The sequence below is a fragment of the Oncorhynchus nerka genome, linkage group LG28 (assembly GCF_034236695.1).
Source record: "Oncorhynchus nerka isolate Pitt River linkage group LG28, Oner_Uvic_2.0, whole genome shotgun sequence".
Classification (NCBI taxonomy): domain Eukaryota; kingdom Metazoa; phylum Chordata; class Actinopteri; order Salmoniformes; family Salmonidae; genus Oncorhynchus; species Oncorhynchus nerka.
The window spans coordinates 52,844,555-52,869,379 of record NC_088423.1 but is presented as its reverse complement, the minus strand read 5'-3'; the positions used below and the strand labels follow the sequence as shown (position 1 = coordinate 52,869,379).

The 24,825-nt window shown below is 40.4% G+C and overlaps 1 protein-coding gene across 1 annotated transcript in view; it reads right to left on the bottom strand.

The window, feature by feature from the left end:
• wdfy4 (WDFY family member 4) overlaps positions 1 to 23,949 on the bottom strand; it is a 183,762-nt gene extending 159,813 nt beyond the window's left edge. The window contains 6 exon segments of the mRNA XM_029641018.2: positions 15,563 to 15,752; positions 16,111 to 16,239; positions 16,735 to 16,937; positions 17,708 to 17,819; positions 18,795 to 19,133; positions 23,620 to 23,949. Of these exon segments, the coding sequence (XP_029496878.2) occupies positions 15,563 to 15,752; positions 16,111 to 16,239; positions 16,735 to 16,937; positions 17,708 to 17,819; positions 18,795 to 19,133; positions 23,620 to 23,634 (988 nt within the window). The 5' untranslated portion in view covers positions 23,635 to 23,949.
• Between the last annotated feature and the right edge of the window lie 876 nt (positions 23,950 to 24,825).

Below are 24,825 nucleotides of genomic sequence, written 5' to 3'. Positions count from 1 at the left end.
AAGTAGGAATTATATAGGGTGCGTATTTTAAAGTTGAAGAGTCCATTTTTACACAAACAATAAAGTAACAATACTTTAAAGTACTACTTAAGTCATTTTTATGGGTATCTGTACTTTACTATTTATATTATTGACAACTTTTACTTTTACTCACTACATTCCTAAAGAAAATATTGTACTTTTTACTCCATACATTTTCCCTGACACCCAAAAGTACATGTTACATTTTGAATGCTTAGCAGGACAGAAAATGGTCCAATTCACACACATCCCTGGTCATCCCCACTGCCTCTGATCTGTCAGACTCATTAAACACAAATGCTTTGTTTGTAAATTATGTCGGAGTGTTGGAGTGTGCCCCTGGCTATCCATAAAAAAAAAACAAGAAAATTGTTCCATCTGGTTTTCTTAATATTAGGATTTTGTTATTATTCATACTTTTACTTTTGATACTTAAGTATATTTAAAACCAAAAACTTTTAGACTTTTACTCAAGTATATTTTACTGGGTCATTTTCTGTTAGGCTCTATAAGGATGACAACTGGATACTTTTTCCACCACTGCATTTCTGACTGGATTTATACAACTGAACGAAATATACTCTTTTAGTATTTGAGCCTCAATTTCACTTTTTTCTTCAAAAGAAACATGGTTAAAGAAAATAGTGGATTGAACCTGCAATCTTTGTATCTGCAGCCAGATCATGAACCCTCTGCGTCACAAGAGGATAGCTGTGGCCTTGTAATTAAAATACTTATAACACTGCATTTTATGATTTTCTTTCTTCACCACAGGTGTTGAAAGCCTTTAACTCATATTATTGTGTATTCATGTCCTTAAATACAGACTCATAACCTTCAAACTACACCACACAAAAATATAAACCCAACATGTAAAGTGTTGGTCCCATGTTTCATGAGCTGAAATAAAAGATCCCAGAAATTTTCCATACGAACAGAAAGCTAATTTCTCTCAAATTTTTAGTACAAATGTGTTTACATTCCTGTTATTGAGCATTTCTCCTTTGCCAAGATAATCCATCCACCTGACAGTTGCGCATATCAAGAAGCTGATTAATTACATACAGTGGGCTCCAAAATTACTGGCACCCCGGATTGGCAATGCACAAACAATACTTAAAAAAATATAAACAGTATAATTATAGAGATAAACTCAAAATACCAACGTGTGAGAAATACTGTACTTTATTAATGTTCCAATGGAACCCACCAAAATCATACAATTATTTAATACAAAATACATTTCACCAAAATCAAAGTTTCATAATTATTGGCACTCCTCATTTAGTACTCATTTAGTGCAACCATCTCTGGCAAGGAAGTTTTCTCCTGTAATGTTTGACAAGGTTAAGGAACACATTTGGAGGGATTTTGGACCATTCCTCTATGCAGATCATTTCAAGATCCTTCACATTCATGGGTTTGCATTTATCAACTGCCCTCTTCAACTCAGACCACAGGTTTGGATTGAGGTCCAGCGCCTGAGATGGCCATGGCAGAACATTGATTTTGTTGTTACATAACCATTTCTGTGTGGATCATGTTTTGGGTCATTGTCTTGTTGGAAAGTCCACATACGGCCAAGTCCCAGCCTTCTGGCAGAGGCAACCAGACTATCAGACAAAATTGCCTGGTACTTGGTGGAATTCATTATGCCATCAATCTTAACCAGTGCCTCTGGACCTCTGGAATTAAAACAGCCCCAAAACATCACTGACCCAACACCATTTTTCACTGTGAGTATGAGGTGCCTCTCCTTGTATGCATCTCTGTTTTGACACCAAACATGCCGATGCTGTATCTGACCAAAACGTTACATTTTGGTCTCATCTGACCAGAGCACCTTCTTTCAATCATAATTTAAATGACGTTTGGCAAACTCCAAGCGCTTGCGTCTGTGTCTTGGGGTCATTAAGGGCTTTTTTTCTGGCAACCCTTCCAAAGAGCCTGTGGTTGTGGAGGTGGCTGATGGTGCTTTTTTAAACCTGGTGACCCCAAGACGCCACCAAGGTCTGCAATTCTTTCACAGTGATTCTTGGGGACTTTGTTGCTTCTCTCACCATCCTCTTCCTTATCCTGGGGGGAAAATGCATTTGCGTCCTCTACCTGTGAGGTTTTCAACTGTTCCATATCTTTAGAATTTTTTAAATAATTGCCCTGACAGTGCTCAGTGGTATATTCCATAATTTGTGGATCTTCTTGTAGCCATTACCAGATTTATGACGGTCTACGACCATCTGTCTCTTTTGAACTGCCAGTTCTTTTGTTTTCTTCATGGTGTTGAATGACAAAAGGATATTGCATGCGTGTTACCTCATTTTTATACCCTAGTGAAAAAGGAAGTGATAGAATGGCTCAAAATAGTTCCTTAACACTGAGATAAACAGTGAGATAAATAAGTGGAATTTAATTCCTGGTTTAATTTTGGTAGATGTTATTTACAATAATATTTAAGGGTGCCATTAATTGTGAAACCTTGATTTGGAAGACATTGATTTTTAATGAAATCAATAAATGATTTTGTTGGGTTCCATTGAAACATGAATAAAGTACAGTATTTTTCACATGTTGGTATTTTGAGTTTGTCTCTCTACAGTAATTATATTGTTTATATTTGTTTAAGTATTGTTAGTGCATTGCCAGTCAGGGGTGCCAGTAATTTTGGAGCCCACTGTAGATGCAGCTTGTGCTGTAAACAATAAAAGGCTAAAATGTGCAGTTTTGTCACACAACACAATGCAACAGATGTATCAAGTTTTGAGGGAGCGTGCAATTGGCATGCTAATTGCAGGAATGTCCACAGAGCATGTGTATGGCGTTGTGTGGGCGAGCAGTTTGCTGATGTCAAGTTGTGAACAGAGTGCTCAATGGTGGTGGTGGTGGTGGGGTTATGGTATTGGAAGGAATAAGCTACGGACAACAAACACAATTGCATTTTATCGATGGCAATTTGAATACACAGAGATACCATGATCAGATTCTGATCCCAATGTCTTGCCATTCATTCACCAACATCACCTCATGTTTCAGCATGATAATGCATGTCGGCAAGGATCTGTACACAATTCCTGGAAGCTGAAAATGTCCCAGTTCTTCCATGGCCTGCAAACTCACCAGACATGTCACCCATTGAGCATGTCACCCATTGAGCATGTTTGGAATGCTCTGGATTGTGTACAACAGCATGTTCCAATACCCCCCCCCAACATCCAGCAACTTCGCAAAGCTGTTGAAGAGGAGTGGAACAACATTCCACAGGCCACAATCAACAGTCTGATAAAGTCCATGCAAAGGAGATGTGTCGTTGATGCATGAGGCAAATTATGGTCATACCAGATATTGACTATTTTTCTGATCCAAACCCCTACCTTCTTTTAAGGTATCTGTGACCAACATATGCATATCTGTATTACCAGTCATGTGAAATCCATAGATTAGAATTTATTTCAATTGACTGATTTCCTTATATGAACTATAACTCACTAAAATCTTAGAAGTTCTTGTATATTGCGTTTATATTTCTGTTCAGTATAAATAAGAAAACTATTTAACCTTTTCTCAATTTCCAAATCACATTTTATTAGACTTTCAAAACGTGATGAAGAAGGACAATCATAAAATACCGTGTTACAAGTACACAGGATATGAAGAAAAAAATAACATTTTAATAACTCCAAAATTATGCTCTATGTCCCGATGGGCTTGATAAATAGTGCATAAACTATTGTAAAGGATTAATTGCATGAAGAAATATTAATGGAAATATATACAGTGCATTCGGACAGTATTCAGACCCCTTCCCTTTTTCTGCATTTTGTTACTCATCAATCTACACACAACACCTCATACTGACAGAGCAAGATTTTTGGAAATCTTTGCAAATTTATTACAAATAAAAAACTGAAATATCACATTTACATAAGTATTCAGACCCTTTACTCAGTACGTTGTTGAAGCACCTTTGGCTGCGTTTACAACCTCGAGTCTTCTTGGGTATGCTGCTACAAGCTTCGCACACCTGTATTTGGGGAGTTTCTCCCTTTCTTCTCTGCAAATCCTCTCAAGCTCTGTCAGGTTGGTTGAGGAGCGTCGCACAGCTATTTTCAGGTCTCTCCAAAGATGTTCGATCGGGTTCAAGATCGGGCCCTGGATATTCAGAGACTTATCCCGAAGCCACTCCTGCGTTGTCTTGGCTGTGTGCTTATAGTCGTTGCCCTGTTGGAAGGTGAACCTTTCGCCCCAGTATGAGGTCCTGAGCGCTCTGGAGCAGGTTTTCATCAAGGATCTCTCTGTACTTTGCTCCGTTCATCTTTCCTTCAATCCTGACTAGTCTCCGAGTCTCTGCCGCTGAAAAACAAAACCACAGCATGATGCTGCCACCACCATGCTTCACTGTAGGGATTCTGCCAGGTTTCCTCCAGACATGACGCTTGGCATTCAGACCAAAGAGTTCAATCTTGGTTTCAGACCAGAGAATCTTGTTTCTCATGGTCTGAGAGTCTTTAGATGCCTTTTGGCAAACTCCAAGTGGGCTGTCATGTGTCTTTTACTGAGGTCCGGCCACTCTACCATAAAGGCTTGATTGGTGTAGTGCTGCAGAGATGGTTGTCCTTCTGGAAGGTTCACCCATCTCCACAGAGGAACTTTAAAGCTCTGTCAGAGTGACCGTCGGGCCTTGGTAACCTCCCTGACCAAGGCCCTTCTCCCCCGATTGCTCCGTTTGTCCTGGCGGCCAGCTCTAGGAAGAGTCTTGGTGGTTCCAAACTTCTTCCATTTAAGAATGATGGAGGCCACTGTGTTATTGGAGACCTTCAATGCTGCATACATTTTTTGGTACCCTTCCCCAGATCGGTGCCTCGACACTAGCTCAGGCAGTTAACCCACTGTTCCTAGGCTGTCATTGAAAATAAGAATTTGTTCTTAACTGACTTGCCTAGTTAAATAAAGGTCAAATAAAATAAAAACGGGATCCACCTGAGCTTATTTTCGAGTCTCATAGCAAAGGGTCTGAATACTTATGTAAATACGTTTTTTAAATTTTTTATTAACACAAATTTCTAAGAACCTGTTTTCACTTTGTCATTATGGGGTATTGTGAGTAGAACGCTTAGGAAATGTTTTTATTTAATCAATTTTAGAATAAGGCTGTAACGTAACAAAATGTGGAAAAAGTCAAGGGGTCTGAATATTTCCCCGAAGGCACTGTATATACAAAAGTATGTGGACACCCTTTCAAATTAGAGGATTTTATTATTTCAGCCACACCTGTTGCTGACAGGTTTATAAAATTGAGCACACAGTCATGCAATCTCCATAGACAAACATTGGCAGTAGAATGGTCATATTGAAGAACTTTCAACGTGGCACTGTCATAGGATGCCACCTTTCCAACAAGTCAGTTTGTTCAAATCACTGCCCTGATAGAGCTCCCCTGGTCAACTGTAAATGATGTTATTGTGAAGTGGGTACGTCTAGGAGCAACAACGGCTCAGTCGCAAAGTGGTAGGCCACACAAGCTCATAGAACGGGACCGCCGAGTGCTAAGCACGTAGCACGTAAAAATCATCTGTCCTCTGGTTGCAACACTCACTACCGTGTTCCAAACTGCCTCTGGAAGCGACGTCAGCATAATAACTGTTCGTTGGGTGCTTCATGAAATGGGTTTCCTTGGCCGAGCTGCCATAAACAAGACTAAGATCACCATGCGCAATGCCAAGCGCCGGCTGAAGTTGTGTAAAGCTCGCCACCATTGGACTCTGGAGCAGTGGAAATGCGTTCTCTGGAGTGATGAATCACACTTCACCACCTGGCGGTCCGACAGATAAATCTGGGTTTGGCGGATGCCAGGAGAACGCTACCTGCCACAATGCATAGTGCCAACTGTAAAGTTTGGTTGAGGAGGAATAATGGTCTGGGGCTGTTTTTCATGGTTCGGGCTAGTTCCAGTGAAGGGAAATCTTAACGCTACAGAATACAATGACATTCTAGACGATTCTGTGCTTCCAACTTGCGGCAACAGTTTGGGGAAGGCCCTTTTCTGTTTCAGCATGACAATGCCACCATGCACAATTTGAGGTCCATACAGAAATGGTTTGTCGAGATCGGTGTGGAAGAACTTGACTGCCCTGCACAGAGCCTTGACGTCAACCCACTCAAACACATTTGGGATTAATTGGAACACCAACTGCGAGCCAGGTCTAATCGCCCAACATCAGTACCCAAACTCACTAATGCTCTTGTGGCTGAATGGAAGCGAGTCCCCGCAGCAATTTCCCAACATCTAGTGGAACGCCTTCCCAGAAGAGTGGAGGCTGTTATAGCAGCAAAGGGGGGACCAACTCCATATTAATGCCCATGATTTTTAAATGAGATGTTTGAGGAGTAGCTGTCCACATACCTTTGGTCATGTAGTGTATACTAAAAAAGGGGATGTCTTTATTTTGTTCAGATTTGTAAATCCAGTCAGAAATGCAGATTTTAGATTAACTGTAAACAAAAACAAATTGTAAAAATGTACTGTTCCACATAAGAAAATGCACCCAATATAATTCCTATTTTGAGATGCTTGAAATAGTCCCCCATTGCAAAAGTGATCCTAGATCAGCACTCAGTCATGGATACCTTGTAAAGATGGGCCCAGAAGTGTGCAGCATACAGTACCTTCAGAAAGCATTCATACCCCTTGACTTATTCCAAATGTAGTTGTGTTACAGCCTGAATGCAAAAAGGATTAAATAGATTGTTTTCTCACCCATCTACACATAATACCCCATAATGACAAAGTGAATACTTTGTAGGCACACCTTTAGCAGCAATTACAGACGTGTCTCTTTTAAGGTAAATCTCTTAAGAGTTTTGCACATCTGGATTATACAACATTTTCCCATTATTGTTTTTAAAATTCTTCAAACTCTGTCAATTTGACTGTTGATCATTGCTAGGCAGCCATTTCCAAGTCTTGACATATATTTTCAAGCTGATTTAGGTTGAAATTACAACTAGGCCACTCAGGAACATTCAATGTCATCTTGGTAAGCAACTCCAGGGAGATTAGGCCTTGTGTTTTAGGTTATTGTCATTCTGAAAGGTGAATTCATCTCCCAGTGTCTGTTGGAAAGCAGACTGAACCAGGTTTTGCCGGTGCATATAGCTGTACTCCATTTATTTTTATCCCCAAAAACTCCTTAGCCCTTGCCAATGACAAGCATACCCTTGATGCTGTCACCATCATGCTTGAAAACTATGTGTTGTGTTGGATATGCCCCAAACACTTTGTATTTAGGACAAAAAATGTATTTCTTTGCCACATTTTTTGCAGTATTAATTAAGTGCCTTGTTGCAAACAGGATATATGTTTTGGAATATTTTCATTCACTATGTCATTTAGGTTAGTATTGTGGAGTAACTACAATTTTGGTGATCCATCCTGAGTTCTCATATCACAACCATTAAACTCTGTAAGTGTTTTAAAATTAGCCTCATGGTGAAATCCCTAAGCAGTTTCCTTCCTCTCCGGCAACTTAGTTAGGAAGGACGCCTCTTTCTTTGTAGTGATTGGGTGTATTAATACACCATCCAAAGTGTTGTTAATAATTTCACCATGCCCAAAGGGATATTCAGCAACTGCTTTTTATATTTTTACAAATCTACCAATCGGTACCCTTCTTTGCAAGGTATTGAACAACCTCCTTGGTCTTTGTGGTTAAATCTGTGCTTGAAATTCACTACTCGATCGAGGGAACTGACATATAATTGTATATGTAGGGTACAGAGATAGGGTGTCATTCATAAATCATGTTAACCACTACTATTGAACACGGAATGAGTCCATGCAAATCATGTGATTTGTTAAGCACATCTGAACTTATTTAGGCTTGCCATAACAAAGGGGTTGAATAGTTATTGACTGAAGACATTTCAGCATTATGTTTGTATTAATTTCATACATTTTCTACAAACAAAATTCCACTTTGACATTGTGGGGTATTGTGTGTAGGCCAGTGACACAACATCTCAATTTAATACATTTCAAATTCAGGCTGTAACACAACAAAATGTGACAAAATTAAGGGGTGTGAATACTTTCTGAAAGCATTGTATAAAGAGGATGGTGAAGTGATGGTGAATAACACAGTTACTGGTATTTTCCTGGGTTAGTTATGTCTAATAAGATAAAAAATGAAGCATGGAATTCCTGATTGACCATACTGCCATGGCTATATACTGAGAAAAAACCATTAAGGGTTCAAACCTCATGTGTCAACATATGATGTGTAAAAAATATGGTTTTGTTTATATGATTAAATGCTGTTCAAATGTCCTATGAATTAAATAATGTGCAGTTTGTCAACATACAGATGTCGGATCTTAACTTGATCATTCTTGTTGCAGAGAATTTTCTTGCTGCATCATCAGGAAATTCAATTGAGCCTTGTGATTCCTTGAAAATTAGCAGTTATCTTTTTCTCCATGCAGGGGCAGTTGACTCATTGGGATCAGGCCTGCTATCAAAATAATATTCTCGTTCCTTCAAACACTAGGCTTAGGTCCTATTACTGCAACCTTCAAATGTGCAAAAATGTATCTGAAATGCAGCCATACACATCAACCACCATCGTTATATATATCTTAATATCACAAGATAGATATTGGTTTCCTCTAATCTACGACATACAAGTGTGAAGTGTATCCTAAGGTTACGAATGAACTGTCCAAATTGAGTTTAGTCGTGGCCTGGTGTGGTTTAGTGGTTAGGGCCGCTGCCTTCAGTGTGTAAATATAGCCTTACTGTGTTGGCGTTGCCGTGTTACCGATTTATTTGATTTAGTTACACATTTCAAATAGGGACAGTCCAGGGATATTTTACCCCGATATTGATAAGAAATTACCATACCAAACACTTTTGGATAACATAAATAGGAAACAAATAATATAATAACAACAGGCTACACCAACAGTTTTCATTTATATAAATTGTCTGGTAAATTGCTATAGTAGATTAGCCATGGTAAACGTATAAATTATTTATTTATTTTGTACGAAATGCTTGTCAAATAGATAAATGGCCCTTAGTCTGTTAAAAAAATGACTTTTTTGTTGTTCCAATGACAACACCAACCAGAGTACGAACATATCTTGAAAGACTTTGGTTGCAAGCAGGACTAAGGAAGAGAAGAAGAGGCGAATAAGCCCAATGCGTTTCTATGGGCTTAATATGCAGACCTAAACTTCTCGCCTGCCTTCCTGCCTTTGGGAAAACAACTCCCATTGTTAGAGACATGAGCATCTTGTCATTATATACATATCTTTGACTAAGGCATATGGTGGCATAATTGCAAGATTATGTTATAATACTTTTATTGCATAAAATGGTTGTTTTAGTCAACAGAATAGAGTATTCTTAACTATTGTGTGTGTGTTCTACTGAGGATGGGCCTCTGGGAGATAACACTGACAGGAGATTTACCATGTCTTTTGGGTGATAAAACCTAAAGAACTTTCCAGAGCATGGGTTAATGTTTCTGTTCTATACCGTACCAGGGAGAGATGGTTCCAGTTTGGAGTAGGAGGGCCAGACACTGGTCTATACAATGAAAACTGTTGACACAGCAGATACTGTCTGCTATGTATTATAGGTATCTTTCATACAGATCTTAACCTTGTGACCCATTCTATATATCTGTTGTTCGTCATCTTGGTTGAAAGGGGTGTATCTTGGATATAAAAGACCTTTGTACTTTTCTCTCACCGCTCTCAACGAATCATCAGAGACGGTGATTCGTCGACCAGCCGCCGCTATTGCAAAGCTCTCACTATTAAAGATTTAGTTTAAGTATAACTCTGACATGTGTGATAAGTTTGTCTCTCCTCATTTGATAGTAAAGAAATGAACCACCACAATTATCACTGGCATCAGCTTTTAGGGAGTGGTAATGAGGTGACCTATAATGGTTGAAATTGAGATCAGCTTTGCGGGTGAATTTAGAGCATATTAATAGTTAATGAAACATCAGCCGGTGATAATCTAGTGCCATCAATGGTTGCAATTGGCCCTTTGTTAATTCGTCATATTCCAATAGTCTACATTTTGTAGAATACCCGTTAACCTATCCATTGTCACATAATGAAAGGTGTGAAAACTGATAGTAGGCTACCGTTTGTGTTTGCCTGGCTGAGTTGATGAGCTGATTTGGGCTGTCAGATGATTGACAGATGTAGGCCTACTGTGGAACAATAAGCTTTCTTCCAGTGTGGATGCTTGCACACATTTTATATATATAATTTGCAGAGGTGGGTTGAGTACTGAAAATCTGTACTAAAGTAAAAGTACTATTACTTAGATTGAAATTCACTCAAGTAAAAGTAGTCCGCTTAAGAAACTACTCAAGAAAGAGTAAAAAAGTATACGGTCAGAAAACTACTTAAGTACTAGTTACACATTTAGTTTGGTAATTGTTTACGACTTCTGGTAAACTGTGATAGCAAACAAAAACGACAACTTAGTGCAATTGATTTGACATTAATTTATTATTTAAGCCTGTCAGCACCATCTTTTAGTGTCCTCCAGCACAGATAGTTGCCAATGAAGACTAACATTAAACAAAGTCCGTAGACTGTACAGTTTCAATTACGGTCTTATTCAAAGTTGATTTAATATCTGTCATTGTGCTCAATTTAATAAACAGGTAAATGTTACTCGAGACATTATAATAATTTTACAATTTCAATATTATTAATTTTTAAATAATTTCACAATATAATGTCAAGTACATGTGATGGTGAACGTGTACTAAAAAGATTTACAACAAGTGTGAAGTTTAATTTTTCAAGGAGGATCCGGTAAGTGTTACAACAGTCAAACAAAAATCTATATTGAATATTCACTATCAGTCATGTTACTAGTATGTAAATCAGACACATTTCAGCATGGAATTAAACATCAAGGTAGGTATTCAGGTAAGAATCATGTGAGTAATAAATAATCAAATAGTGCCGTTATCAATTGCCATTGTCAACTCAATTATATTTTTAATGTACACTAGAATTTACCCTACATCCTCCTCCTCTTCCAAACCTCTCCTTTCCACTTTGAAGGGTATTTTATTTTCTTGGCTGGCCCATTCTCCTACCCCTCGGTTGTGTCGCTACAAGCTGTAAATAAAAAGACACACACAAAAAAATAGTTCTAGTTTAAGGCTCAAAAAACTTACTGAGATGATACACTTTCGGCCCGTCATTGGACACTGTGCTATCTAACCTCCAAACGAGCTTCAATGCCATACAACACTCCTTCCGTGGCCTCCAACTGCTCTTAAACGCTAGTAAAACCAAATGCATGCTTTTCAACCGATCGCTACCTGCACCCGCGTGCCCGACTAGCATCACCACCCTGGATGGTTCCGACCTTGAATATGTGGACATCTATAAGTACCTAGGTGTCTGGCTAGACTGCAAACTCTCCTTCCAGACTCATATCAAACATCTCCAATCGAAAATCAAATCAAGAGTCGGCTTTCTATTCCGCAACAAAGCTTCCTTCACTCACGCCGCCAAGCTTACCCTAGTAAAACTGACTATCCTACCGATCCTCGACTTTGGCGATGTCATCTACAAAATGGCTTCCAACACTCTACTCAGCAAACTGGATGCAGTCTATCACAGTGCCATCCGTTTTGTCACTAAAGCACCTTATACCACCCACCACTGCGACTTGTATGCTCTAGTCGGCTGGCCCTCGCTACATATTCGTCGCCAGACCCACTGGCTCCAGGTCATCTACAAGTCCATGCTAGGTAAAGCTCCACCTTATCTCAGTTCACTGGTTACGATGGCAACACCCATCCGTAGCACGCGCTCCAGCAGGTGTATCTCATTGATCATCCCTAAAGCCAACACCTCATTCGGCCGCCTTTCGTTCCAGTTCTCTGCTGTCTGTGACTGGAACGAATTGCAAAAATCGCTGAAGTTGGAGACTTTTATCTCCCTCACCAACTTCAAACATCAGCTATCTGAGCAGCTAACCGATCGCTGCAGCTGTACATAGTCTATTGGTAAATAGCCCACCCATTTTCACCTACCTCATCCCCATACTGTTTTATTTATTTACTTTTCTGCTCTTTTGCACACCAATATCTCTACCTGTACATGACCATCTGATCATTTATCACTCCAGTGTTAATCTGCAAAATTGTAATTATTCGCCTACCTCATGCCTTTTGCACACATTGTATATAGACTCCCCCTTTTTTTTCTACTGTGTTATTGACTTGTTAATTGTTTACTCCATGTGTAACTCTGTGTTGTCTGTTCACACTGCTATGCTTTATCTTGGCCAGGTCGCAGTTGCAAATGAGAACTTGTTCTCAACTAGCCTACCTGGTTAAATAAAGGTGAAATAAATAATTAAATAAAAACACTGACTGTATGACAGATGTGCTTATAGGCCTTGTCATAAAAACAGAATGACATTTAGACACACACAGAGTGAGAGAGTGCAATGGGCAGTGGGAGGATGCTGCGCTGGACTGAGCAGTTGATCAAGCTAACATTAGCTAGCTACCTGGATGACACTGCAGCTAGCTAGTTAAGCCAGTTTATATCTAGTGGCAACCTAATGTGATAGCTAGTTACCTATTGCCACAAACATCTGATTAATCTGTTCACACTTTATGCCAATGACAAGGTGGCTAGTTAGCCAACAAGCAGATAATTTATTTGCACTTGCCCTCAAAACACAATATAAACAGCAGAATTATATCTGAGAAATACCAAACATGAATTAAGTCCAATTTACCTCTGATCCAACTTACCTCTGGCTAAGAACCCATGAACAAAAATATCCTCAGGAGTGAAGACCTGCACTTCACTTCAAGAGCCTTGGTGGAGATACAGGGTTTGATGAACAACTTTGAGAGCTGTGATGGAAATTTTGAATTTCCACGACAGAGCCAATTGATTTAAGAGTTTTGATGACAAGCTATTTTCAAGGGGTCATGAAATGGTCATACAGACGTGACATAAACGTAAAACTTGAAAAGGAGAACCAATAGTATACATTCATGCAAAGAATTTAAATCATCAAAAGTGGAGTTGTGAGGTTTTCATTCGACAGCGACAATATAATAATATATATCTATGTAACTGAAGTTATTTGGTAAAATGTCATGGAGTAAAAATTAAGTTATTTCCTTTAGAAATTACTTGAGTAAGAGCACTCAGTACAACCCACAGAGCGTAACTAGTACTAGTTCCACAAAAAAATTCTAATGGCAGTGAGTTAGATTCGAACCCATGCCGACTCTGGCATATGAGTGTCAGGGTCACCAGCTATACCCAGTGGACCACACAGGCACTGAAGAAACCAACACCTTATTCAGCCTATTGGTTGCATTGAACATATAATAAAACAATTTATACAAAAAAAAAAAAATCCCCTAATGAAAGATAAATGTACCCCCTACAAATATGCAAATGTATTATAATCCACATGAGATGCGCTGTAACCTGCACGTAGCCTAGGTAGGCTACTTGAACTAACGCCCAGTGGACCTGTAGTCTAAGTTATTGTAAAGCCTTCAAACACCATACACCATTCCCCAGCTGCCCCCCCCCCTCCCCTGGGCAATTCTAAATATTCAATATTCATTCAAATCCTCCTGCTGCTGCATTATTTTCCTTCTGTGACAAAAAAGGTCAAATTAAGATCTGACATCAGTATGAAGTGTAAGAAAATAAGGTTGCAATTGTATGATTATATGCTATTCGAATGTTCTACGAATTAAATCAAAATGCCATGTGCCCCTATATCATCGACAATACATTCCTCAAATGTGAAATACTATTAAATATGGAGAGAAACATAATTGGGGAGGCATTCCAATTTGCTTTCTTATGCTTTATGGAGCTACAAATTCGCATGCTGAGAATGTTGTGGTTATACAGATGTTGGATCTTAATTGAGCCAGTTGGCTACAGCAGGAAAATCATCCTGTGGCTACAGGAAATGTCAATTTTTATGTTCATTATAATTAATGGACATTTTTGTAGGGGTTGATAAATGGTTCATTAGGGCAAATAAAGTCAGACATTTCAAAGTGGAAATTACAAACTTAAGAACCCTTTTTAAAGCTAAAATACACTATAAGTTTGCATTTCCTGTAGTGCTGGAAAATTCTCAGCAACAAAAGAGTGATAATATTAAGATCCTACATCTGTATTAGGTAAAACTTAAATATACAATTTTCTAAATGTTCTTGAAATGTTATGAGGACCTCCAAGACCAGGTAAAATGTATATTGTGCGAACATAAATTGTACATTTTGTTAAATCTGAAACAAATATGCTATGAACAGCATAAAAATGTATTTAATTCTTACAGCATTAAGAGAATATCATGTGCAACCTAACTTAAACATTGTATGAATGTCATCACAACTGAGCATATTTTCCTGTTTTGGAAACCTATTTCTTGTATTGTACCCACACTGTTCCCACAACCTCATTAAATATTCTGGGAACATTTAAAGAACTCAGAAAGGCTGTCCTGTCAACATTCTTGCAACATCAAAGGAATGTTTTTTGCACCCTGATACAAACATTATCTGAATGTCAGCACAACTAAACAGTTTTAGTGTTTTGGGAACCTATCTCTTGTCATATCTTCACAATATTCCCACAACCTAAATAAATGTTTTTGAACTTTTAAAGGACAGAAAAAAATGTGTTTTGGGAATGTTCTTGCAACATCAGGCAAATGTTTTTTTGCAACCTGATAGAAATATTGTAATGTTTGTGTTTTGGAACCATATCTCTTTTCATGTCCACATGATATTTCAACAACCTAATGAAACATTCTGTGAATGTTTTTCTGCACCCAAAAATAAACATTGTAGAATCATCCACCCAACTGGACAATTTTTATGTTTTGGGAACATATCTAATGTGATGTCCACACATTGTTCTCGGCAGACTGTTCCCACAACCTAATTAATCATTCTGGGAACCTTTAAAGAACAGAATAAATGTTTTCTAGGAGCGTTGTTGCAACATCAGGTGAATGTTTTATACAAATTTTCTCTAATCATCACCACGACTGGTCAGTTACTTTGTTATGAGAACATTTGCCATGAACTAAGGAATGTTGGAACTTTCACAGAACCAATTTTGGTTTACATCACTGATGGGAAAAATATCCAACCGATAATTGAAGCTAAACTGATATAGACTCACTACCACTCTCAATTGAGGAATGGTATGTTGCAATCAAACACCAGCGTTGCATTGATTAGGAAAACATTTAAAAAATAATAATAATAATAGGAAATGGCCATTATGACATCATGTTGGTTGACTCTGATGATCATGTCAGCCCTTTCTTCTCAACTCAAATCCTGTTCAATATCTACCTGAGAACCATGTTTGTTGTTTTGAGCATAGTGGTTTCAACAACAAGCTTGTGGGTTTGATTATTGCATTGGCCACTAATACTGAATATATTAGTGTAATTGACAACTAAAATTAGAATTTTTGCACTTCAGCTCACCCTGTAGGATGGGGACGGTATTGGGTGTCTTAGCAGCAGAGACAGCTCTGAGAACACGTGATGCCTGGTGCCTCCAGGGGGCACTAGTCTGGTCGTGTAGTGAAGTGAGCGAGATGATCAGACACTGCAACTCCTCAGTCTCCACCATCTCCTCCACACTGGAAGGGTGACAGCACAGCTGTAACAGGACCTAAGGAGGAGAGGAGGTTAGGGGTTAAGTGCCTTGATCAAGGTCACATGACAGTAGGTAGCACACTGTATATTAATAATAATATACATAATTTAGCAGACGCTTTTATACAAAGAAACTTAGTAATGTATGCATACCTTTTTTTTACATATGTTTGGACCCGGGAACCAAACCCACTATTGTAAGCGCCAAAGTGCCATAACTGAGCTACAATGGACCACCTGAGATTCTATTGCCAGCACTGTTCACTATGGACTGATATTCTCTATCAGCACTGGGATTCGAACAGACAACCATGCTCTTACTGGCCAGCCTCTCTAACCTTGAGGATACCGCTGAACTAGACCAGAGAACTCACCTGTATGAGCAGTTCTTGAAAGGTCTCCTCTACTGCTGCTCTCTCCTTCCGGGACGGTAGACACACTAGCAGGTAGAGACACTTCACCAGGGCCGCCGGCAGACCTGGCTTTACTACAGACATCAATTCCTAAAAATAGTGAAGAACACACCACAATTTGACTTTACTGACCAAATAACCTCCCAGAGAAAGAGAACACAATATAACCTGGCTTTATTGAATAGAGCAATTCCTAAAGAGAGAAAAAACACAAATAAAATAAAAAAGAAGGACCTTTTACTCTTAGCAAGATTAAATCTGATCAGCTTTTATGACTTGCCTTTAAAACGTGTAACTGACAACAAAAACACATTGCATTGCTTACTAAAAATATGCCACCAAGGACATGTCTGTCTGTGAGGGGCTTGCCAAGACCTATGCACTGGAACAACTCTGATTTATTAACACACACTGAATCATCATTTAACTAAACAACACGGGGAGTTTCCAGATGTTTCACTTCCAGTTACCTGGGACTTCAGGCTACAGTACACAGGTTAAACTATAATGTGGTAAACCACAGTCAGTCTGTTAAAGGATCAGGGTAGCCATGCTTTAGATTCAAACATGTTTAACTTCACTCACAGTAGAATTTGTAGCAGTCAGGAAAGACAGAGTCTTCAACAGAAGCCATCCTGCATTGTCTGTCTGTGTTGTCTGGCTGTGTGACTCTCCCCTGTCTGTCTCCTCTGTCCTGTCTGTCTCCCTGCTGTCTATCTCACTGTTGTCTGTGTTGTCCGTCTCGTCTCTTCTCTGGAAGAACTGCTGCACCTCGTAGCGAGCCTCCTCTAGGAGAGGAGACACAACAAGGGTTAGAATCACAGATACACCCAAGGCATAGAAACACATACAAATCTGTCCAGGAACAACCCCATAACACTTGACCTTAGACACTGAAGCTTATCAAAGGGCAAGGTGGAGAAGCTACTACCATATTTCTTACACTGTATGTAGCCATTCCTTTCAGATCTACTTGAAGTGCCTAGTGGATAGGAAAAGAAACCTATCAGAGTTCTCAGAGAGCCTGTTCTAACGCAGAGGTTAAAAATAATAATATTATTTTTACCATCCACTGAAACTACTTTCACTTTCTAGTCTCAAACACCAAGGTCTGCATGAGGTATATTTCGGTTTAGTTATTCAGTTTGACTGAGTTTTTAAACCACACTGTATTGTTGACTTTCTAAAAAGTTGCTCTAGTACATTTACTGTACTGTGCTGGTATGTAAACACTAAACTATTAAACCAATAACTTCAAGACACTATGTTATCTGTATAGAGGTTCTGGTACAGCAGAGAAACACACAACAGAGAAACATGACATACAGTACAACATGAAAACATAGTTTGGAATTAAAAACAGAAGTATCCACTTCTCTAAAGAAGTCAGGTAGTACTAACATGCAAGCATGCTCACACACAAACAGTCACGCTCGCACACACTTCCTTCTAATAACCTGCAGTAACCCAGTAAAGTTTATCAGAGAAATATGACTGAGCAGAACACAGAGGGAAGTCATGCCATAACCATAATAAAGGCATGATGACCATAAAATACCTGCAGGTTTTTCTGCCAGTATGGCATGGATGTTGGAGACCACAGTGTCTGCAGTCAGAGCAGCTAGACTCCTCAGATCCAGCTCCTCTGTCCCACCACCACTTTCACATACCTACAGTAGAAAGAGAGGGAGAGAGGGAAGAGAGAGAGAGAGAGAGAGGGAGGGAGAGATGGTTACTGTAGTTAGGTTTAGCTAGCATTGAGTGTTGCTAGTTTACTTTACAGTGAATAGTCTTACGGCAGTAAATGTATTGATACAGATAAAAACCTGAGGCATACTGGAATAGTGGATGCAATGAATTAGTATTTAGCAGAAGCACAGATGCAGGTTTCGTTTCTCTTTTTATACACTGCAGAATCAGATACACCAAATAACAACTACACAAATACCAGACATACAATACCAACTACACAAATATACAACACCAGATGTATAGTGTCTGCATTGAAACCTGTAAGAAGATAGATATGGGTGATATGGGTTTGAATGGGCCCCTATATACTGGTGAAATCCCATTGCGCAGATCATGGAGCCTGTGTTTGCATACACACACCAGTCACACATGAAAACTCCCTCCTTTAGTTCAAGGGAAAGACTCAGAGACTGCTTACGCCTGTGGCTATGGTTATCACCATGGTTCTGACCAGATCAATGGGCACGCGCGCGCACACACTCGCTCGTGCGCACACACGCACACACACAGCAGCCTGCTCAATGGGCACACAGATCAGTGCTGGAATTCAGCCAAAGGACAGTACTTTCCATGATGATTGTCATTGTCATTAACTTGCTATTATGGGAGGAAATCGTAGGATAAATCCTATCAGTTTGTCTATAAGCATAGTCAAAGGGTCTCTGATTGGGTTATAGTGAAGAAGTGACTTTATCATTAGAGTCAACCAACATGATCTGATAATGGCCATTTCCTATAGTTAGAGAGAAAGATAGCAAGGGGATACCTAGCCTGCTCCCACATCTGTTTGTGACATATAGCCAACTCCTGTGGCTGTTTGGCATGACAATAACCACAGAAGTTGGCAAGATCGCACAAACACATATGGGACCAGAGACACCACAGTACTGTACCTGTATGTAGAGAGGCAGGACTCGGCGCAAGCGTTCCTCTTTTTGGTCGAGGGGGAGGGGTGTGTCTATCTCGCTCTGGTCCATGGTTTCCTTTTTGGTATGTGTGTGGTCAGGGGAGAGGTGTGTGTGTTTCTGGCCAGAGGTGTTCATACTATCCTTGTGTGTGTGTGTCTCCATCTGTTGGAGCATCTCTCGGAGGACCAGTAGGGGATGGGGCTGGGGTCCTCCACCTCTATCTCCCCCCCCTCCCTCCTTCAGATCCAGGGGGGCAGCTAGCTCCCCTGAAGCGCTCAGCTCCCCTGTCTCCTTGTTGATCCTCTCCACGTCAGCCATCTGCTCCTGACAGACAAACAGAGAGGAGAGACAGAGAGTGAAATAGAGAAAGAGAGAGACGGAAAGAGGATGGGGTGGGGGGGTGGTTCAGAGTGTTTGGGATAGTCAACCTAAGTTTGCAAAATTCCAGAATATTCCCTAAATCCCCAGTTTTTCCAGAATTCCCGGTTGGTTGGCTCAGTCTGGGTTATCCCTTAGTGTCTAATAAGAAACTAGCTCCCTGGTATACAGAAAATACCCGAGCTCTGAAGCAAGCTTCCAGAAAATTGGAACGGAAATGGTGCCACACCTAACTGGAAGTCTTCCGACTCGCTTGGAAAGACAGTACCGTGCATTATCGAAGAGCCCTCACTGCTGCTCGATCATCCTATTTTTCCAACTTAATTGAGGAAAATAAGAACAATCCGAAATGTATTTTTAATACTGTCGCAAAGCTAACTAAAAAGCAGCATTCCCCAAGATAGGATGGCTTTCACTTCAGCAGTAATAAATTCATGAAATTCTTTGAGGAAAAGATCATGATTATTAAGAAAGCAAATCACAGACTCCTCTTTAAATCTGCGTATTCCTTCAAAGCTCAGTTGTCCTGAGTCTGCACAACTCTACCAGGACCTAGGATCAAGAGAGAAACTCAAGTGTTTTAGTACTATATCCCTTGACACAATGATGAAAATAATCATGGCCTCTAAACCTTCAAGCTGCATACTGGACCCTATTCCAATGAAACTAGTGAAAGAGCTGCTTCCCGTGCTTGGCCCTCCTATGTTGAACATAATAAACGGCTCTCTATCCACCGGATGTGTACCAAACTCACTAAAAGTGTCAGTCATAAAGCCTCTCTTGAAAAAGCCAAACCTTGACCCAGAAAATATAAAAAACTATCGGCCTATATCGAATCTTCCATTCCTCTCAAAATTTTTAGAAAAACTGTTGTGCAGCAACTCACTGCCTTCCTGAAGACAAACAATGTATACGAAATGCTTCAGTCTGGTTTTAGACCCCGTCATAGCACTGAGGCTGCACTTGTGAAGGTGGTAAATGACCTTTTAATGGCATCAGACAGAGGCTTTGCATCTGTCCTCGTGCTCCTAGACCTAAGTGCTGCTTTTGATACCATCGATCACCACATTCTTTTTGAGAGATTGGAAACCCAAATTGGTCTACACGGACAAGTTCTGGCCTGGTTTAGATCTTATCTGTCGGAAAGATATCAGTTTGTCTCTGTGAATAGTTTGTCCTCTGACAAATCAACTGTAAATTTCGGTGTTCCTCAAGGTTACATTTTAGGACCACTATTGTTTTCACTATATATTTTACCTCTTGGGGATGTCATTCGAAAACATAATGTTAACTTTCACTGCTATGCGGATGACACACAGCTGTACATTTAAATGAAACATGGTGAAGCCCCAAAATTGCCCTCGCTAGAAGCCTGTGTTTCAGACATAAGGAAGTGGATGGCTGCAAACTTTCTACTTTTACACTCGGACAAAACAGAGATGCTTGTTCTAGGTCCCAAGAAACAAAGATATCTTCTGTTGAATCTGACAATTAATCTTAATGGTTGTACAGTCGTCTCAAATAAAACTGTGAAGGACCTTGGCGTTACTCTGGACCCTGATCTCTCTTATGACGAACATATCGACTGTTTCAAGGACAGCTTTTTTCCATCTACGTAACATTGCAAAAATCAGAAACTTTCTGTCCAAAAATTATGCAGGAAAATTAATCCATGATTTTGTTACTTCTGTGTTAGACTACTGCAATGCTCTACTTTCCGGCTACCCGGATAAAGCAATAAATAAACTTCAGTTAGTGTTAAATACGGCTGCTAGAATCCTGACTAGAACCCAAAAATTTGATCATATTACTCCAGTGCTAGCCTCCCTACACTGGCTTCCTGTCAAGGAAAGGGCTGATTTAAATGTTTTACTGCTAACCTACAAAGCATTACATGGGCTTGCACCTACCTATCTCTCTGATTTGGTCCTGCCGTACATACCTACACGGTATGTACGGAGACCTCCTAATTGTCCCTAGAATTTCTAAGCAAACAGCTGGAGGCAGGGCTTTCTCCTATAGAGCTCAATTTTTATGTGAGAGACGGAAACTCGGTCTCAACCTTTAAGTCTTTACTGAAGACTCATTTCTTCAGTGAGTCATATGATTGAGTGTAGTCTGTCCCAGGAGTGTGAAGGTGAACGGAAAGGCTCTGGAGTAACGAACCGCCCTTACCGTCTCTGCCTGGCCGGTTCCCCTCTTTCCACTGGGATTCTCTGCCTCTAACCCTATTACAGGGGCTGAGTCACTGGCTTACTGGTGCTCTTTAATGCCGTCCCTAGGAGGGGTGCGTCACTTGGGTGGGTTGAGTCACTGATGTGATTTTCCTGTCTGGGTTGGCGCCCCCCCTTGGGTTGTGCCCTGGCGGAGTTCTTTGTGGGCTATACTCAGCCTTGTCTCAGGATGGTAAGTTGGTGGTTGTAGATATCCCTCTAGTGGTGTGGGGGCTGTGCTTTGGCAAAGTGGGTGGGGTTATATCCTTCCTGTTTGGCCCTGTCCGGGGGTATCATCGGATGGGGCCACATTGTCTCCTGACCCCTCCTGTCTCAGCCTCCAGTATTTATGCTGCAGTAGTTTATGTGTCAGGGGGCTAGGGTCAGTTTGTTATATCTGGAGTACTTCTCCTGTCTTATCTGGTGTCCTGTGTGAATTTAAGTATGCTCTCTCTAATTCTCTCTTTCTTTCTCGGAGGACCTGAGCCCAGGACCATGCTTCAGGACTACCTGACATGATGACTCCTTGCTTTCCCCAGTCCACCTGGCCGTGCTGCTGCTCCAGTTTCAGCTGTTCTGCTTGTGAATATTATTATTTGACCATGCTGGTCATTTATGAACCTTTGAACATCTTGGCCATGTTCTGTTATAATCTCCACCTGGCACATCCAGAAGAGGACTGGCCAGCCCTCATAGCCTGGTTCCTCTCTAGGTTTCTTCCTAGGTTTTGGCCTTTCTAGGCAGTTTTTCCTAGGCACTGTGCTTCTACACCTGCATTGCTTGCTGTTTGGGGTTTTAGGCTTGTTTTGGGGTTTTAGGCTGATATCAGCTGATGTACGAAGGGCTATATAAATACATTTGATTTGATTTGATTAATGAATAGATTATAATCGGTGTTGGACACATCTGTTTGCAGAATGGCAGTGACATAGAAGCACACTTAAAATCAGACTACACTTCTCCTATTGTCTTCAGACCCTCTATAAACAGCTCGCCTAGGGAAATAAAGAGAGAAAGCTAGACTACTGATAGACCCTGTCTGTCCACAATTTTTATCAACCTCTAAGCAGTCAACAGCTCAGAGTGAGAAGGGTGAGCATGACAACACCTATAGGTCCCAACTAGTGTTGCAAAATTATAGAAACTTTCCCATGTTTGTCAGAAAAACAGGTTGGAGGATTCCCAGAATCAGGAGCAAATAAGCATGAAGGGAATGATGGAGGGAGATATGTTTCTGGAATTTCACAACCCTAGTTCCTACAATAAACACAGACCTCTGAGTTTTCTCAATTTTCGTTTTCTGAGATAATCACCATGTGACTCACAATAAAGACAAACCGGAACACACCAGAGGAACTAAGTGTGCCTAATGAACTCCTTGAGTGTGTGATTTGAAAGTGCACTATAAAGAGATATGAACGGTAAGGGGTTAGAATGAAATGCAACACAAACGTACATCTGGGAGCCAGCTAACTGTTCAAATCATTTGGTTCAATTCATTAAGAGATTAGCTCACCTTTTGGATCACCGGCACTTTAATTTCTGAAGAATGTTGAGATTTATGACATCACTGACTAATCCTTCTACATCTCGTACTAGTCTCCCACACAGCGGTGAGGGAACACACGCACACGCTCTCCCTATCAGCTGTTCACAGTCACATTAAGATGTAATTGTTGTCTTGTGATGTAACACTGGGCTTGCTGCAGGGAAGGAAATCTGCTTCTGTTTGCTCATACTGGTTGTCCCGTGTGTGTGTGTGTGGGGGGGGGTGTTTAGGAACTACGGTGATCAAGCGAACACACACACATTCACACAGGGCCTTTGTGCTGCCCATTATCCCTGCTATATTGGTACAAACAGAAACAGATTTAAACATAACTGAGTAATGAGAATGAGCTTGAAGTTGATCTGTGAAAACCATGTAAGGGGACCAAGCGCTGTTCTTTCTCTCTAGCCCTCTCTCTCTCTTTCCCTTTGCTAAGCTCTTCCTCATACCATGACAGAACTGGTTCGTTCCAGTACAGCAAAGCAGTATTGAGTGGAGGAGCAATATGTCTGTTCACGAGAACATAAACCTGTTCTCCCAAACACAAAAAAATAAAAACAACTTTGCTATAATACAACCTCACTGTAATAAAATCTCATCCTGGCAAAAAGACAGCCTGACAAGTCTAGTCTCAGAGCAGACCCATAATATATACTGTAACTGTACCTACCTGTGTGAGAGTCATCTATGAGTCCACTGACAGCCAGGGGGATCGGAGTTGTTAAATCCAAACAAGGGTTCTCTCTCTCTTTCCCTTTCCCTCTCTCTGTTCCCATGTCAGGGCATGCAGGCTTTGACCATTAGGGACATGACTACTCTAGCCCTTCCGTACAGTGTGTGTATGTGTGAGTCCTCAAACCTCTCACTAATCTGTGTCTCCTCCACTACAGCAGTCCCTTCAGTAATCTGCAGAGAGAGAGCAAGAGTGGACTGATCTGAACTTTGCTCCGTCTTACATCAGCAGGGCCAGGTCATGTGCTTCATTTCCTATGAGCCGAAAGCAGAAGTGAAGAACCCTGTTGTTCTGGTAACTATGGCGGAACCCTCCCAGCTCTCGCCACTCCACATTTTGACTGCAAAAGAGACCTGTTTGGCTTTTTATAGACCTGTCATGTTACTTGTGGTGATGAGGAGTAATGAAAGCAGGACAAACGTGTTGCCAAACATCAACAAAATATTTTTTTCTATGATTAGCACTTCCCTACCAGTAGCGATGTGTGCGTAAAAGCACCAGAGAAGCCAAGCCAGAAAAAAAGCCATATTACAACCTGTGTTGTGATAATTGCGTAACATATCATACTAAATGGAGTGTCTCGGATTTACGTACAGAATAATACTAAATGCTATGAGATCAGGTTGCAGCCAGCCAGCAGCGCGCAGTCAAAATATAATAAAATGCTTGCTAACATGTTTAACTTCTTGATGGAATTAGTATGTTTGTAACAAATCAATTGTTTTACACTATTATATTCTATCCAAACAAGCTTAATAAACATGCAATCACTATTGAGTGAATGAACAAAGTAGTTTTGGAACTAACGCTTCCAGACATTTAAATGGTCTGTCGAAGTCAAGGTGTTAAAATCAAGATTCATAGTGTAATGGTCAGTGCTTGACTTCGGCCGGAGCTGTCCAGAACGCCATACTAGCACTTCAAATTTTGGGGGGAATTGCGTACCGGTTCCTCTATAAAACAAAGTAGCCTATCGCCGGACCAGATTCCCACACCGAGGCAAAAAAAGGTTGATCAAAGCAGAATGAAGGTGGGATCTGCAATGAATAGCAATGGAGAGTGGGCATTCATTTCCTGATTCCGCTTTGTTCAAGTTTATTTGCCGCTAGTCTGTGAATCTGTGAGTGACAGTAGGCTGTTTGA